The sequence below is a fragment of the Bos indicus x Bos taurus genome, chromosome 5, assembly GCF_003369695.1.
Source record: "Bos indicus x Bos taurus breed Angus x Brahman F1 hybrid chromosome 5, Bos_hybrid_MaternalHap_v2.0, whole genome shotgun sequence".
Lineage (NCBI taxonomy): Eukaryota > Metazoa > Chordata > Mammalia > Artiodactyla > Bovidae > Bos > Bos indicus x Bos taurus.
Window position 1 is genome coordinate 72920216 of NC_040080.1, and position 15109 is coordinate 72935324.

The 15109-nt window shown below is 41.4% G+C and overlaps 1 protein-coding gene across 14 annotated transcripts in view; it reads right to left on the reverse strand.

Annotated features, from left to right (window-relative positions):
- Window positions 1–15109, reverse strand: part of GRIP1 (glutamate receptor interacting protein 1) — a 755940-nt gene that overhangs the window by 83615 nt on the left and 657216 nt on the right. For all 14 annotated transcript variants that reach the window (XM_027542472.1, XM_027542468.1, XM_027542464.1 and 11 more), the window contains 3 exons: window positions 14571–14757; window positions 13750–13895; window positions 1281–1361 (listed from right to left, as the gene is read on the reverse strand). In XM_027542472.1, the coding sequence (XP_027398273.1) occupies window positions 1281–1361; window positions 13750–13895; window positions 14571–14757 (414 nt within the window). The remainder of the gene's footprint in view (window positions 1–1280; window positions 1362–13749; window positions 13896–14570; window positions 14758–15109) is intronic.

Below are 15109 nucleotides of genomic sequence, written 5' to 3' on the forward strand. Positions count from 1 at the left end.
ACCATCTTTGCTTCGTAATGAATAAACTGAGGGGTTAGCGACCCAGGGAAAAGCACAAATGACTTTAGCGGCACCTAGAACAGGTCTGGAGTCTCCAAAATCCTATTTCATCTTTCTGCTTACGCTACAGAGACACATCACATACATCAGTCCTACTTTTCTCTCCATTTAAGGGGACTGGGGGAGATATAGGCCCTCGTATATAAGGCTTATTGTTCTTAACACTGATTCTGTATTATAGTAGCACTATTTTTGGTGTTGCATTAGGTATGTGTGGTTTATCAGTTATTAAGAAGACTTCCTTTTCAGTATTGAATTTATACTGTTAGCGTTGACTTGGACAGATCCCATCTCATACGACCATTTGAGAACTCTCTATTTTCGCCTTAGCCACTGATGTAATGCTATCTGACAGAGCACAGTGAGGCACTTTATTCAGCCTCCTCACCGTCTCCGGTACAGACACCCCTCGGTCACAGATGTTGCTTCTAAGTCTCCTTTGGTCTTCATGAATTAATCATTTCCTTCATTTTCTTGGAGCATTTATGGATGAACTTAGCTTATGGATAGTAAAAGCACAGAAACCTCAATTTCCATTCTATAGAATTCCAGTGGGGCTGAAATTTTCAAAGTTGTTTTAACCACAGCAGTTATAAATCTAGAGTCTGAGAAAAGAGGGAATTAAACACATTTATATGCTCTGCTTTTCTTTTTGGCTTGGTTACCCAAGCACCTTGTGCCATGGAGGAATTCAGGAAGTTACTGAAGAAAAAGACATGATTTTATTCTTGCAAGTGGATTACAGATGCATAGTGGACAGATGGGAAGATAGTCTCAATAGATTACTGTGAAAACAATCTGCGATATACTGAAATATAGAGAGCCTCTATGCCTTCATACGCTCATGTAATTATTCATGTGGGGTGTGTGAGTCACATATTATTGGGTACTTACTGTTTGCCAGGGGCTATACTAGGCATATAAATATGTTATTTTATTTAATACTTTGAATAATTTACAAAATGAGGATATTTTGCAGATATCCTTATTTCCATTCAACAGGGGAAGAAACCTAAGACTGAAGAAACCTAGTAACTTGCCCCATTCACAGGGCTATTAAGTGTCGGCAAGTGAGTGATTGGCTCCACGCTTTTGTATCTTTAGGTGAAACTTGGCAATGACACTTAAGACGCTGGCCACACCTGTAAACCATTTGACAAGACAACTTGCTAATGTCTCCTTAAAATTCTAAATTAAAAAAAAAAGTCACTTCTACTTACAACTTATGGTTATTCCAAGTTCCACATTGTGTTTCTTAGGGAGCTTTACGTGAAATGTTCCACTACTGGGGATGACAGACTCTGTAATTTCAAAACAAGAAAGAAGGTGTTTATAGAAGATGAGGAAGAATGGAGCCCCAGTCAATGACAAGGCATCAGGAATACTTGTATTGTCATCATCTGTAGTTAAAGCTGTGAGAACTGATGTAAAATCCTGATAAACTAAGCTTCTGGTAAAGAACAGACATCCTACCCACAGGCAACGGTGTGTAATTCACAGTAACAATCGAGTTCAGTATCTCTTAAGTGTGATTCAGATAGCATCTCATCAAATTTACCTAGGATGCAAGTTAAAATATAGATTTCTGAAATATCCCACATCTATGGGATCAGAATTGCTGAAGATAAAGACTAGAAATCTACATTTCAGACATATTCGCCAGGTAATTCTTAGGTATAGTAAAGTTGAAGGACCAACAGTAGTTACGCTCTTTTTTCCCCAGCTTTATTTTTTCCAGAGTTTATTATTCAGCAGATTTTATTTCCTTGGGCTCCAAAATCACTGCAGATGGTGATGGCAGCCATGAAATTAAGGCATGCTTGCTCCTTGGAAGAAAAGCCATGATAAACCCAGACAGCATATTACAAAGCAGAGATATCACTTTGCCGACAAAGGTCACTATAGTCAAAACTGGGTTTTCCAGTAGTTCACGTACGGATGTGAGAGTTGGACCATAAAAAAGGTGGAGTGCCAAAGAATTGATGTTTTCGAATTGTGGTGTTGGAGAAGACTATTGAGTGTCCCTTGGACAGCAAGGAGATCAGACCAGTCAATCAGTCCTAAAGGAAATCAACCCTGAATATTCACTGGTGCTAAAGCTGAAGCTCCAATACTTAGGTTGCCTGATGCGAACAGCCAACTTGTTGGAAAAGACCTTGATCCTGGGAAAGATTGAGGGCAAGAGGAGAAGGGGGCAACAGAAGATGAGATAATTGTATAGCATCACTGACTCAATGGACATGAGTCTGAGCAAACTCTGAGAGATAGTGAAGGACACGGAAGCCTGATGTGCTGCAGTTCATGGGGTCGCAAAGAGTTGGACATGACTTAGTGACTGAACAACAACAATTATTCAGCAGGTTTTTTGTTTGTTTTTCCATTCATGGCTGGTAGTAACAGATTTCAGGAAAGACTTCAATTAGCTGTGATGGCCATTGACATGGAGGAGGCAGGAGGTACCTTAATTTGTAAGGTCAATAGGTAAAAAGAACACTTAAAGGCGCAGTAGTAGGATTGATATTCAAAATATCTCACAACCAGAATGGTCTTGACCACAACCAACTGCACTGAATGCTGAGCACAGAGTTGAAACAGGGGGACCCAAGAGGTCCCAGCTGCACCAAAGATGACCCTACTTTCTGGATCATGCGGCGGATTCAGAGAAGAGGAGAATAGGGAGTGCTGGGACAGAGCAAAGGTGGGTTCAGATGTTGGCCAAGCAACAGAGAAGTAAGCTAGCCTAGCAGTAGAGAGGGAAGCACTGTGTCCTATTTGACTCTCAGCCCTGTATAGAGCTACTGTGAGTTGACCAGGAATGACTGATTTTTGAAAAGCAAAGAATTGCTACATATTCTTAAATACATTCTTAAAATTCCTTCAGAAGTCTGGGAAGCCTTCAATTAGAGATGCGGTTAAAATGGAAATATTCGCCTCTGAAGAGATAATATCTATTCATACTAAGTAGCTAACGACTATGATCCTTTCTGGAAGTTTTAGGAAAAGGTGGGAAGGGCTAGCCAGGAGCAAAGGAAACATAAGCATAAGGCTAAGTTTGTGGGATGGCTCAGTGAGGTCACTTTTTTCTGCTTGATTCTGCCCCAAGGTGGCTCCCCAGCCTGCACACACAGAATTAACTACAGCAGCTGTGATGTGGGTAGAACTACAAGGTCCCAAGGCCCGAGTCCAATTTGTTAATCACATATTTAACACATTTTGAGTCTCTGTAGAGCTGAAAGTTGGGATGGCCCCATAGAAACACAGTAATTCCTTCCTGGTTCTGCCTTAACTTGATCTTTCTGGTCTTCTCTACTTTCCCATGAGGAATCTGGGCAGAAAACCTTTTAGAAGAACCTGATCTTCTAACTCAGAATAATCACCATAGACAAACTGGAGAAGACAGTAAAATTTTTATTTCTCTGGGCGCTCTGGGCGTCTAAAAATTCATGTGTGAAGGTTTCCCAAATAGCCCTCGTCAGTTTCAGCTGGGGCCACTTGATAAAGGCAAGTCTGCCCTTTCTGGGCCCTTCCTCTCCTCCCAGCTCTTTCCTCACTTCCCAGGCAGCACCTGAGGGAATCTGTTGCCTTCCCCCACTTCCTCCCTCTCTTCTTAATGCTCCTGGTGGGTCATCTGTGGCTCGGTCAGTGACATAGACCCTGAGCTCCTATCTTCGGCCTTGCTGTCGTCCTCAATGAAGACTCAACTAAGAGGTGCCAGGAAGAACAACATACATTTATTTGCTTATTTATTCAAGAGGAATTTGTGTCCTTCCCATTTCCCATCTGAGGTAGATAAAATGATTTAGTTGTGTCCAACTCTTTGTGACCCCATGGACTGTACAGTCCATGGAATTCTCCAGGCCAGAACATTGGAGTGGGTAGCCGTTCCATTCTCCAGGGGATCTTCCCAACCCAGGGACTGAACCCAGGTCTCCTGCACTGCAGGTGGATTCTTTACCGCCTGAGCCACCAGGGAAACCTGTAGACTTCAAGATGACTGGCCAATTTGAATATACTGGGGCAGAAAAAGAGAAATGCAGTTAAGTATCAATAGCAACCATCAAGGTGTGCTTTACTCTCTTACTTTGGGTGCTACAAGAATCACCAATATTTATTTCTAAAAGATTTCTCAATCTTTTCCTTTCATCACTTTCCTGAGTCTCTGTGAAGGCTAATTGTTATCTTCTTCCCACCACCAAAGGAGAAAGTTTAAGAATCTGGAATTAGCATGCAGATTGGGGGCAGAGAGGGCATTTGGAAGAAGCTCATTTAGACCAAATGCCCCAATAGCTAGGCTGCTATTGGAAGAAGAAGAAAGAAACAAATGTACTTAAGGAGATGTGCAAGGTCTTGGACAGGGCCAGTGGTTGGCCTCGACAGCTCCTGGTTCTAGCCTTCTCTGGGACTGCCTACATTCCTTGTCCCCAAAGGCTGTGAAACACCTGTATGCTCCTAGGAAACACCTTTTCCCATCTAAATTAGCTTGTGTGCATTTTCTGTGGCTTGCAACTGAAAGATCTCTTATGAACATGTTGATCCAGTAGAGGAAATAGGATGGGAGCCAAACAGACAGCCCCCACCTAAGTGTTCATGAGTGTAACTGCTGCTGCTGCTGCTGCTAAGTCGCTTCAGTCGTGTCCGACTCTGTGCGACCCCATAGAAGGCAGCCCACCAGGCTCCCCCGTCCCTGGGATTCTCCAGGCAAGAACACTGGAGTGGGTTGCCATTTCCTTCTCCAATGCATGAAAGTGGAAAGTGAAAGTGAAGTCGCTCAGTCATGTCCGACTTTTCGAGACCCCATGGACTGCAGCCTACCAGGCTCCTCCGTCCATGGGATTTTCCAGGCAAGAGTACTGGAGTAGGGTGCCATTGCCTTCTCCGTGATGAGTGTAACAGGAATAGATTATTCTATTACTTGGATAAAGTATCCCAAATGGTTCATAAGTAAATGTCCTAGAAGCTTTAGAGGAACAAAAAGCTTCACTATTTATAAAACTCATTTCATGTATGTTTGTTTTAGTGTTGCTGGTTTTATGAAAACATTCTCCGTGAAAGGGGTTGTTGTTCAGTCGCTAAGTAGTATCTGACTCCTTGCAACCCCAGGGACTGCAGCACACTGGGCTTCCTGTCCTTCACTATCTCCCAGAGTTTGTTCAAATTCATGTCCACTGAGTTAGTGAAGCTATCTAACCATCTCATCCTCTGCCCCCACTTCTCCTTTTGCCCTCAATCTTTCCCAGCACCAGGGTCTTTTCCAGTGAGTTGGCTCTTTGTATCAGGTGACCAAAGTATTAGAGCTTCATCTTCAGCATCAATCCTTCCAATGAATATTCAGGGTTGATTTCCTTTAGGATTGTCTGGTTTGATTTCCTTGCAGTCCAAGGGACTCTCAAGAGTCTTCTCCGGCACCACAGTTCAAAAGCATCAATTCTTTGCCACTCAGCCTTCTTTACGGTCCAACTCTCATGTACATCCATACATGACCACTGGAAAAACTACAGCTTTGACCGTATGGAGCTTTGTTGGCAAAGTGATGTCTCTGTTCTGTGAAAGGGGTGGGGAATGTATTGTTTGTATATATGTGTCCATGTATGTCTATGACATCTTGCCCAAGATGCTATACAGTGAGTCGTTAATTCATAAGGGCGGAAAACACAGATCTAAATTAGTTACTATAGCAAAATTTTGCTTTACATTTTTAATGCAGGGAATCTTGACCAAGATTAATATTGTTAATGACACAGGAGGAGACATTATCACTTCCTGGAAAACAGTAATAGATTACTTTTGACTACATAAGATTTGAAATATTTATAATGATGAACAAATATCAACAAATGAATCTCTTTGATCAAGCTGTGGCTTCATTTGAATCTTTAAACATCAACATGATTTATTTTCTATTTGGTAATTTTTTCCCCCATACAATTATTTGTCTGTTAAAGTGAAGGCACGTTTAATTTGGGGTTTCTTAAGGAAACGCTAATAAAGAAGAAAAAGAGCCAATATTTGGAGAAACAATAGGTTTAGAAGAGTAAACAAGATGTTTATTTTCTTAGACTCCCATGTGGTTATTTTGTGCTTCCCTGGTTTTGCTTTATCTTTGTTAATACTATAATTAAAAACACATTTGGGTAAACAAAGGCCTCCTTCTTTCCAAATGGTCTGCTCTTTCAGCCTGAAGCATTCATTGTTGGCACAGTAAGATAACCACCACATAATAATTCATCAATCGGGACACCTTGTGAGATTCAAAAAAATAAAGGGACTATAAGGTGGGTAAATGTGAATGTTTAAGTCCCACTCAGTCAGAGAAAAACACTGGGGACTCTAGTAATAATGGCAAACATCATTTGATAGAATTTTTCGTTGAGGCTTCTCTCAAAGACAAAGCTGTATTTTTTCCAACAAAATAATTTCAGCATTAAAGTAGAAACTTCAAGAATTCATGATATTGTACACTGGTATTTAAAAGATAGTACTGAAAAAGGCAAACTGTAAATTGTGCATATGATTATAGCTTTACAAAATTATATGTATGGTAAAGGACTTTCGTAAAGATATATAAAAAGTTTCTGTTTATTAGAGTGATGGGATTATAAGCAACTTTAGCATAAGAAAAATTCCTTTAATGTTACTACAATTTTTTTTGGGTGGTGGTGCCCATGTAAAGAGATCAGTTTAGTTCAATTCAGTCACTCAGTCGTGTCTGACTCAGGCAAAGTGTACTCACAATCAAGCTTTTTAACCACTGTCTGTGTCACTTAGGATGTTTATAAAACAGACATAGGTAATCTCTGAGATCTAGCAGTTTGGGAATTAGTATCTGGGTATATATCTGAGGAAGAACTGGAAATGGATGGTGGTTCACATCCAGACAATCAGAAGTGAATCGAAAAGGGCAGGGCAGTCTCGAAATAGCTCATATCTCATGCAGTGATATCTTACAAATATTCACGTTCTCAATTGGCTAAAAAAGATTATCTGGATTCCAGCAGTTTCAATATATACCAGTAGATTGGTAATGACTAATTAGAGTGTTTTATTGAGGTTCTGATGCTGTGTCTAGGCTCAGCAGAAATCAACTAGTGATGTCTGCCATGAGCAATGGAGGAGAGAATGACAGGATGGAAAAATATTTTTCCTGGCCCTATTTTATATCGTTTCTATTCATTTGAAATGGGTTGATTTCTGGGACAATGGAAGACAGGGGAGACGGCTTTAGGTCCATTTTTCCAGTCCCCTATATAGCAAGTTGGAATTAAGCAAAGTGGGTTTAATAGTTGTTCAGTCACTGTCAGACTCTGCCACTCCAAGGATTGAGCACATTAGGCTCCTCTGTCCTCCACTGTCTCCTGGAGTTTGCTCAAATTCATGTCCATTGAGTTGGTGATGCCATCCAACCATCTCATCTTCTGCCACTCCCTTCTCCTTTTGCCTTCAATCTTTCCCAGCATCAGGGTCTTTTCTAATGAGTTAGCTCTTTGCCCCAGGCGGCCAAAGTACTGGAGCTTCAGCTTCAGCATCAGTCCTTCCAATGAATATTCATAGTTCCTGTTTTTTAGGAGCTTAAACCTAAGCTAAAACCTAAAAACCTAACCTTTAATTAACATATATATACTTATATTTGTATATACATTATATATATATAATGGATTAGACAAATATATATAATGGATTACATAAATAATGAACAAATATTGAGGATACATATAAAATAAAGACACATGTATAGCACAAGTAAATACTTAGTGGATATTGCTATGGAGAAAGTCAGCTGTGCTGGCCATTCCATTACTGGAATGTAGTGAGTAGATGCTGCTCAACATCCCACAGTGCACAGGATAAGCATCTCCATTCAACAAACAATGTCAGTAGGGCAGAAGCTCAGAAATCCTGCTCTTTCATGCTAGGAACCTTAATATCTCTTGAAAGAGGCAGTGTAATACAATATAGATAAAGACAGGTGCAAGTCAACAGACCCAGGATTTATGTAACATTCACTTTGCTCTATGACTTTGAGTTTCTGCCCTTGAATCTCAATTTTCCCTTCTCAAATAAATGAAGGTATTGGATTACAATAGTTTGCCCGTCATAAATGTTCTACAATTATAGTAAATACATTTTGGGGCCACTGGACAGACTTATTTGCAAACTAGACCCTCAGTGTATCTGACTGATCCTTACAAGGTCTTTTACTGACTGTTGGCCACTGTGGACAAGAAAGGGAAGATGCTACACCTAGCCTGTGCCAATAGATGCTCTCTTTTGGGAATTAGAAATTAAAACTGGCTGGTCCTGGCTGGGCACATTAGCAAGGATGAAGCAATTATATACAATCAGAAAAAACTTGAGAAAATCAGAGAAAACTTGTACAAAGGGAGTAGACATGAAGAAACAGAGAGCGCAGGAACCTCAGAGATGCAATTAGTATAAAATCAATTCTTGGTGCAAATTGAAGTTTCTGATCCTAGTCCCTCAGGAGAGCCAACTGTATTTCATTCAGTCATCGACCAAATATTGGCCGAGAGCTTCCTAAATTCCAGGCACTATTTTACGTGCTGTGGTATATTCTTGAACAAAAGGCACAAAGTCTCAGACATCACAGATATTTCTACTGGAGAAAACAAGACAATAATAATACTTGTATACAACATAACAATAAGTGTGTTATGTATATGACATAACATCAGGGTATGAGAAGGGCCAAGAAGAGCTATAAATCTGGGCAAGGGGACTGAGTGTGATAAATGTTGTGGAAGGCTTCTTTGAGCAATTGATGTTTCAGCAAAGATCTAAGTGAAGTGAGGAGAAGGCAATGGCACCCCACTCCAGTACTCTTGCCTGGAAAATCCCATGGACGGAGGAGCCTGGTGGGCTGCAGTCCATGGGGTCGTGAAGAGTCGGACATGACTGAGCGACTTCACTTTCATGCATTGGAGAAGGAAATGGCAACCCACTCCAGTATTCTTGCCTGGAGAATCCCAGGGACGGGGGAGCCTGGTGGGCTGCCGTCTATGGGGTCGCACAGAGTTGGACACAACTGAAGCGACTTAGCAGCAAGTGAAGTGAACAAACACCCAAATATGCTGGGGAAGAGCTGCCCAGGCAGAGGAACAGCAACTACAGAGATTCTTTGATAGGATTGTGCTTGGGTGTCAGGGGCAGCCAGTTCACATGCCTTCCTCACCCCGAGTCCTGCACCCCTTCTGCGAGATTTCACCAAGTAGTGCTCCTCCCATCACACTGTGTGCCCAACACTCAGACCTCTGGGTTGAATAACTGCCTCCATTCTGCTTTGCTTTAGCAACTCACTACCCTGGAACTTTGCTTTATGTCTGACATCCTAAACTCTAATATGCCATTTGACCTCAGTCTCCCAGCTGTTAGCTCTCAAATCCCCTTTCTCTCACTCCCCTACTTTCTTCTCCCTGAAGACTCCTAATTCCTTAACTGCTCCCTTTCTGTCTGGTCTTTCATGCTGATCCTATATTGATTTCTGTGCCTCTCTAACCTATTACACATTCTCTCAAGCACAAGCAGTATACGTAGTGCTTACAACATGGCCTTTGGAGCCTCACTGCCTGTGTTAAAATCCCAGCCCCACCGTTAACGTGAGCCTCTGTTACTGGGGATATAGGAATATTCATGTGGCCAAAAAGTTCATTCAGATTGTTTTTCTATAAGATGAAACAAAAACTCGAACACTTTTTTTGGCCAACCCAATAGTAACCTTCTCCATTGCTGTTTTAAAGACTATGAGCTAATGCACACACAGGATAGTAACAAGCCATAGAGCAAGCATTTGATAAATATCATGATAAATTTTCATGTGATTACCATAATTATCTCTGCTCTTCCTGTGATGATTTGAACCTCCGTGACTTACGTGCTCCTTCTTTGAAACTTCCCTGGAAACAGTCTCTGGATCAATATAACCATCTACTATCTCTGTTTTTATTCTTGAGCAGCGGAGGTCTCCTGACAAAAAACTTGACCACAAAGACTGATGTTGCTATAGACTGAGAGCTTCTGGATTCTGCTTGGTCTACCACCCAGCTTGAAAATCCCTTTACATGAATCTGGTTGGTTATCTCATTCATTTCCCCATTAGCTATTCTGAACCTTCATCGTTCTTTTCAGCTCCCCAAGGTGCTGACCCTTTCACTCTTGCTTGACAGTTCTCACACGATCTTCCTAAGCACAGCTAAAATGTAATTATATTCTCACATCCTTCTCTTCACACTCCTAGGCGAAGGTCTTCTACTTTCTGCCTTAGACAAATTACCTACCTATGCTCTGGATAACTTCCCTTCTCATCCCTTTGGAAACTCCTAGCTACCAATTACATCTTTTTTCTCTCAAATATTTTGGGCCCCAAACATGCTCAAATCTCTCCAATCTTAACAAAACAAAATAACACCCATCTGAACCTGGAATCCCCTCTATCTCCTTTCATCTACAGCTAAATGTCTTCATTTTCTTTTTTTAATTTATTTTTTACTTTTTGGCTGCACTGCATGGCATGTGGGATCTCAGGCCCCTGACCAGGACTGAACCCATGCCCTCTGCAATGGAAGTGTAGATTCTTAACCACTGGACTGACAGGGAAGTAGTGAAGCGAAAGTCGCTCAGTTGTGTTTGACTCTTTGCGACCCCATGGACTATACAAGTCTCCATGCCAGAAAACTGGAGTGGGTAGCCTTTCCCTTCTCCAGGGGATCTTCCCAACCCAGGGATCAAACACAGCTCTCCTGCATTTCAGGCAGATCCTTTACCAGCTGAACCACAAGGGAAGCCCAGTCCCTACAGCTAAATCCCTTGATGTTGCCAAATGTCCCCTGGGGCAAAACAGATCTTGATTGAGAACCACTGATTAGAAGATAAGACAGTATAAACTAGAGCACAAAGTATGTAACTAAATGCTGTAGAAGTTCTCAAAAGATGAGCCCCCAATGGCCTCCTGTCCTTTTCATCTATTCACTGCATTTGTCCTGCCAATCCATCTTCCAAAACCTACTTTCTCGGCAGACAACAAGAACAGCTTGTCTGTACTTCCCTACCCTTTCTTTCCTCAGCCCTCAGCTCCCTGCAATCTGACTTCTGTCCCCTGATTCCTTGAAACTTCTCCGCCATGACTTTCTTCCTAATTGCCGAACCCAGTGGACATTCTCTTTCTTGCCTCTATTGCGTGAATCCTCCATAGCCTTTTCATGCTATCGACCATGACTTTTGCCTTGAAACTCTTGCTTTGGTTTCCAAAATGCCAGCATTTTTGGTTCTCCTCTTACTTCTCCTATATCATTTTCATCACCTCCTTTACTAGCATCCTTTCCCTTTAAATCTCAGTATTCCTCAGACGGAATTCCCACCTCAGTCCCCTTCTTATCACTACTCTTTCCTTAGTGGTGTCCTTTATTCCAATGACTTTAACCATCACCACTGTGTTGGTCACTCCTCTGTTCTGCTCTTTAGCACAGACCCCAGTCCTAGGCTCTGGGAGGTATAGCCTGCAGTCTCTGGGCACTTCCTTCTGCATCCCAGTGGCGAATCACTTCTAGCAAGTCTGTTCTTATCTTTCTGCAGTTCTTTCTCATGTCTAACTGGCTACAAGGTCCTTGAATATGTCAAGCCTTTCAATTATTTCTTTCAATGATCTGAACGTAGCACAGTGCCTAGAACTTAGTAACTGGTTTATGGTAACTGTCTTTTGAGTAAGTAATGGATGTGCTTGTTCTCTTTTCCCCTCTAGGATGAGTAGGATTTGTCTACTCATGTTTAAAATAGAACTCTCTTTGTAATCCCCAAACTTGTATGCTTCAAGTCTTCTCAGTTTAAAAAAATCATTATCTACTCAACCGTTCACACCCTCATAACGCAGAATCACTAGGATCTTCCCTTTTCCTCATCGTCCATATCTGATCCATAAGGAAGTTATGCAAGCTCTGCTTCAAGCCACGTCCTAAATTCCACTTTCTATCACCATATCTGGCACTATCACTTTGGATGCTGTGCAAGCCATCATCATTCCTTACCTGTTCCATGGCTAAACCTTTTGTTTGTTCTGATTTTGCTACTGTCCCCCCTGCACTTCATAAAGATCTTTCCAAAACATCCATCAGGTTATCTCACTCTCCTCCATAAAATGCTCCATGACTTTATTACACTTGGACTATAATCTAAAAATTTACCAAGGCACTACATCATTACTTGGCCCCTTCCAACCTCTCCTACCCCAACTCCAAAGCCAAATCTGATTCCTATCCCCAACTCCTTTATATGCTCCAGCATGAGCATTTTTTTAATTTTATTTTGCTGTTGCTCCTATCCGCCAAGGTTATTATTCTGGCTCAGGTTTTTACACTGGCTGCTCCTTCTGCCTGCAATGTTCTTGTTGCTCCTTCTCAACCTTCAAATCTCTGCTCAAATGTCTCTTCCTTAGAGAGTCACCCTATGAAAATAAACCCCCTACAGACATTCTCTAACTCCCATTCTGCTTTATTTCCCTCAAAGTATGACTGCCAACTAAATTTATATTAAAAAAATTAACTTCTGTCCTGCTATTTGCCTCTCCTGTCTGCTGCTGTATCTCTGTTGTATAGTAGAATAACTGGCCTATGATAACTATTCAGCAAATATTTGTTGGCATAATGCGATCCCTATGCCCAAAGGCATATCTTTATTGATTGCTAATGATTATTTGGAGAAGGTAATGGCACCCCACTCCAGCACTCTTGCCTGGAAAATCCCATGGACGGAGGAGCCTGGTGGGCTGCAGTCCATGGGGTCACTAAGAGTCGGACAAGACTCAGCGACTTGACTTTCACTTTTCACTTTCATGCATTGGAGAAGGAAATGGCAACCCACTCCAGTGTTCTTGCCTGGAGAATCCCAGGGACGGCGGAGCCTGGTGGGCTGCCGTCTATGGGGTCACAGAGTCGGACACGACTGAAGCGACTTAGCAGCAATGGTTATTAGGTCTGTGAGATGGTAGTAACACTTCACTAAGAGAAGACAACTTTATTAAATGAGAACTAGCGCCTACCTCTAAAACCTGTATACCTATTAGCTACTGACAAACACCTCCTCCATGACTAAACATAAACACCCTTGCTGTTTTTGATGTTAAGTTCACCCTCTCTTTCCTATGGCAAGTTTTGATGACTATGGAAATAGTCTTGAATAAAGTCTTCTTTGTCATTTTTAACAAGTGTCTGGTGGCAACTTCTCTTTAACACCAAAGACCAAATACTTACCTACTTGGCCTACATAAATTCATCTAATGAATTTTCATTGTTTCCTACAGAACCTTCAATTTTTTTTTTTTTTTTTTGCAGTAGGAAGAGTCAAAGAGAGGCATTGCCTGTCCTCATGACTGAATACTATGGTTTCTCAAGCATATACGGGAAAAGTCAGGAAGAATACAGGCTACATGATTTTTTTATCACCTTTACAAAAGCTATTACTTATTCATTTTGTCACATTTATTTTCAATTGTTCTTGTGGTGACATTTTAATGAATAATACAAAAGCAATGCACAATTCAAAATGACACCCCAAACCTCCCAAACAAAAACACATTCAGTATATAAAAAATGATCATCCCTCCCACATTCTCTGCCATATAGTCCACTTAATTCACATGCAGTCCACTCCCAACTATGCAGCTGACTTGAGATTATATGATCATACCTGCAACATCAAACTCAATTTCCAGCGTGACCTTGCTTGTGATTGAAGAGTCTCGGAGGAGCTGATTGGCTTCCTCAAAGGTGCTGTCTTCAGTTGGAATTCCATTAATGGCCAGCACTCTGTCTCCAATTTGAAGCACCCCACATCTAAATTTAGAACCAGACATTACAGGTTGTAGACAGAGTAAATGATTTTCAAGTTGACATTGCCAAGATCCTTTCAATATAGCATTTGTTCTTGTTTATTCATTGCTGTGGGGCATCCTATTAGGTCAACTGCTATGTCTTACATTCTTTTTTTCTATATAAAAGTATAGCTGATTTATTATACTGTGTTACTTTCAGGTATACAGCAAAGTGATTCAGTTATATGCAAGTCCAACATTCTTCTATTTCATGGCTACCAATGTGAACAAAGGAATCTTGAAATATCCCAGAGAAGTAATGCATAATTTAGCACCATGATATTATTATAATCTGACGTGAACCAATATACAGTAATGATGAATGTGCATTCCCCATGGCAGAGAAATTATCATGAAGTTTTGACTTCAGAGATTTTTTTTTTTTTGTAATGGATTTTTTCTTTTTAATTAATTTAGCCTCTAGTCCCCGATGGACAAAAATCTGCTAAAGGCACCACCCAGGCTCACTATTTTTCTCAAACCTGATCAAGAACATAAAATTTTATTGTCAGAACAGAGAGTTCATCTCATCTTGCATTTCCTGCATTGAGCACTGTTCCATAATTTATTAGCCAGTCGAAGATAGCCAGCAAGAAATGCAGGGCAGAAAATGATGCTGTGAAAGAAAGGATCTCACCTCTCGGCTGGGCTGTCAGCTTCAATATAGGAAATCAGAGGTGGAGAGGAGAGGGTCTCTGTAGCAAACACACTGCCCTGCAGTTGAATCCCAAATCCTGTGACAGGATCCGCGGTCAGCACAACCTCTGTGGTTTCTGTGTGAACGACCTGCCCAGCCAAGCCCACGGTGCTAGAGGCTAACGACACTAGAGGAACAAACACACACAGCAGAAATGACTTTAAACTGGAACAGGCACCAGGAAGGCCAGTGTTTCTGAAACAGATCATGTCTCTGGAAAAAAAAAAAGCCTACTGTTAATGGCAGGACATGAGGTTTTGGTCTTTAAGCAAAAGTTTAACTAGAGCTGAATGGGGTAAATGAATCGCCCAATATCTGTCACATCTAAGTCATAGCATCAGTGTGGCCCCTCGTCACACCCACCTCTCATATCAAGGACAGCTGTGGCAACTGTAGGAAGCGCATGGTCTTGGGGTCAGGGTACCTGGGATCTAGTCGTGGCTCAACCACTAAGAAACCAGCTGGGTGACCTTGGGACT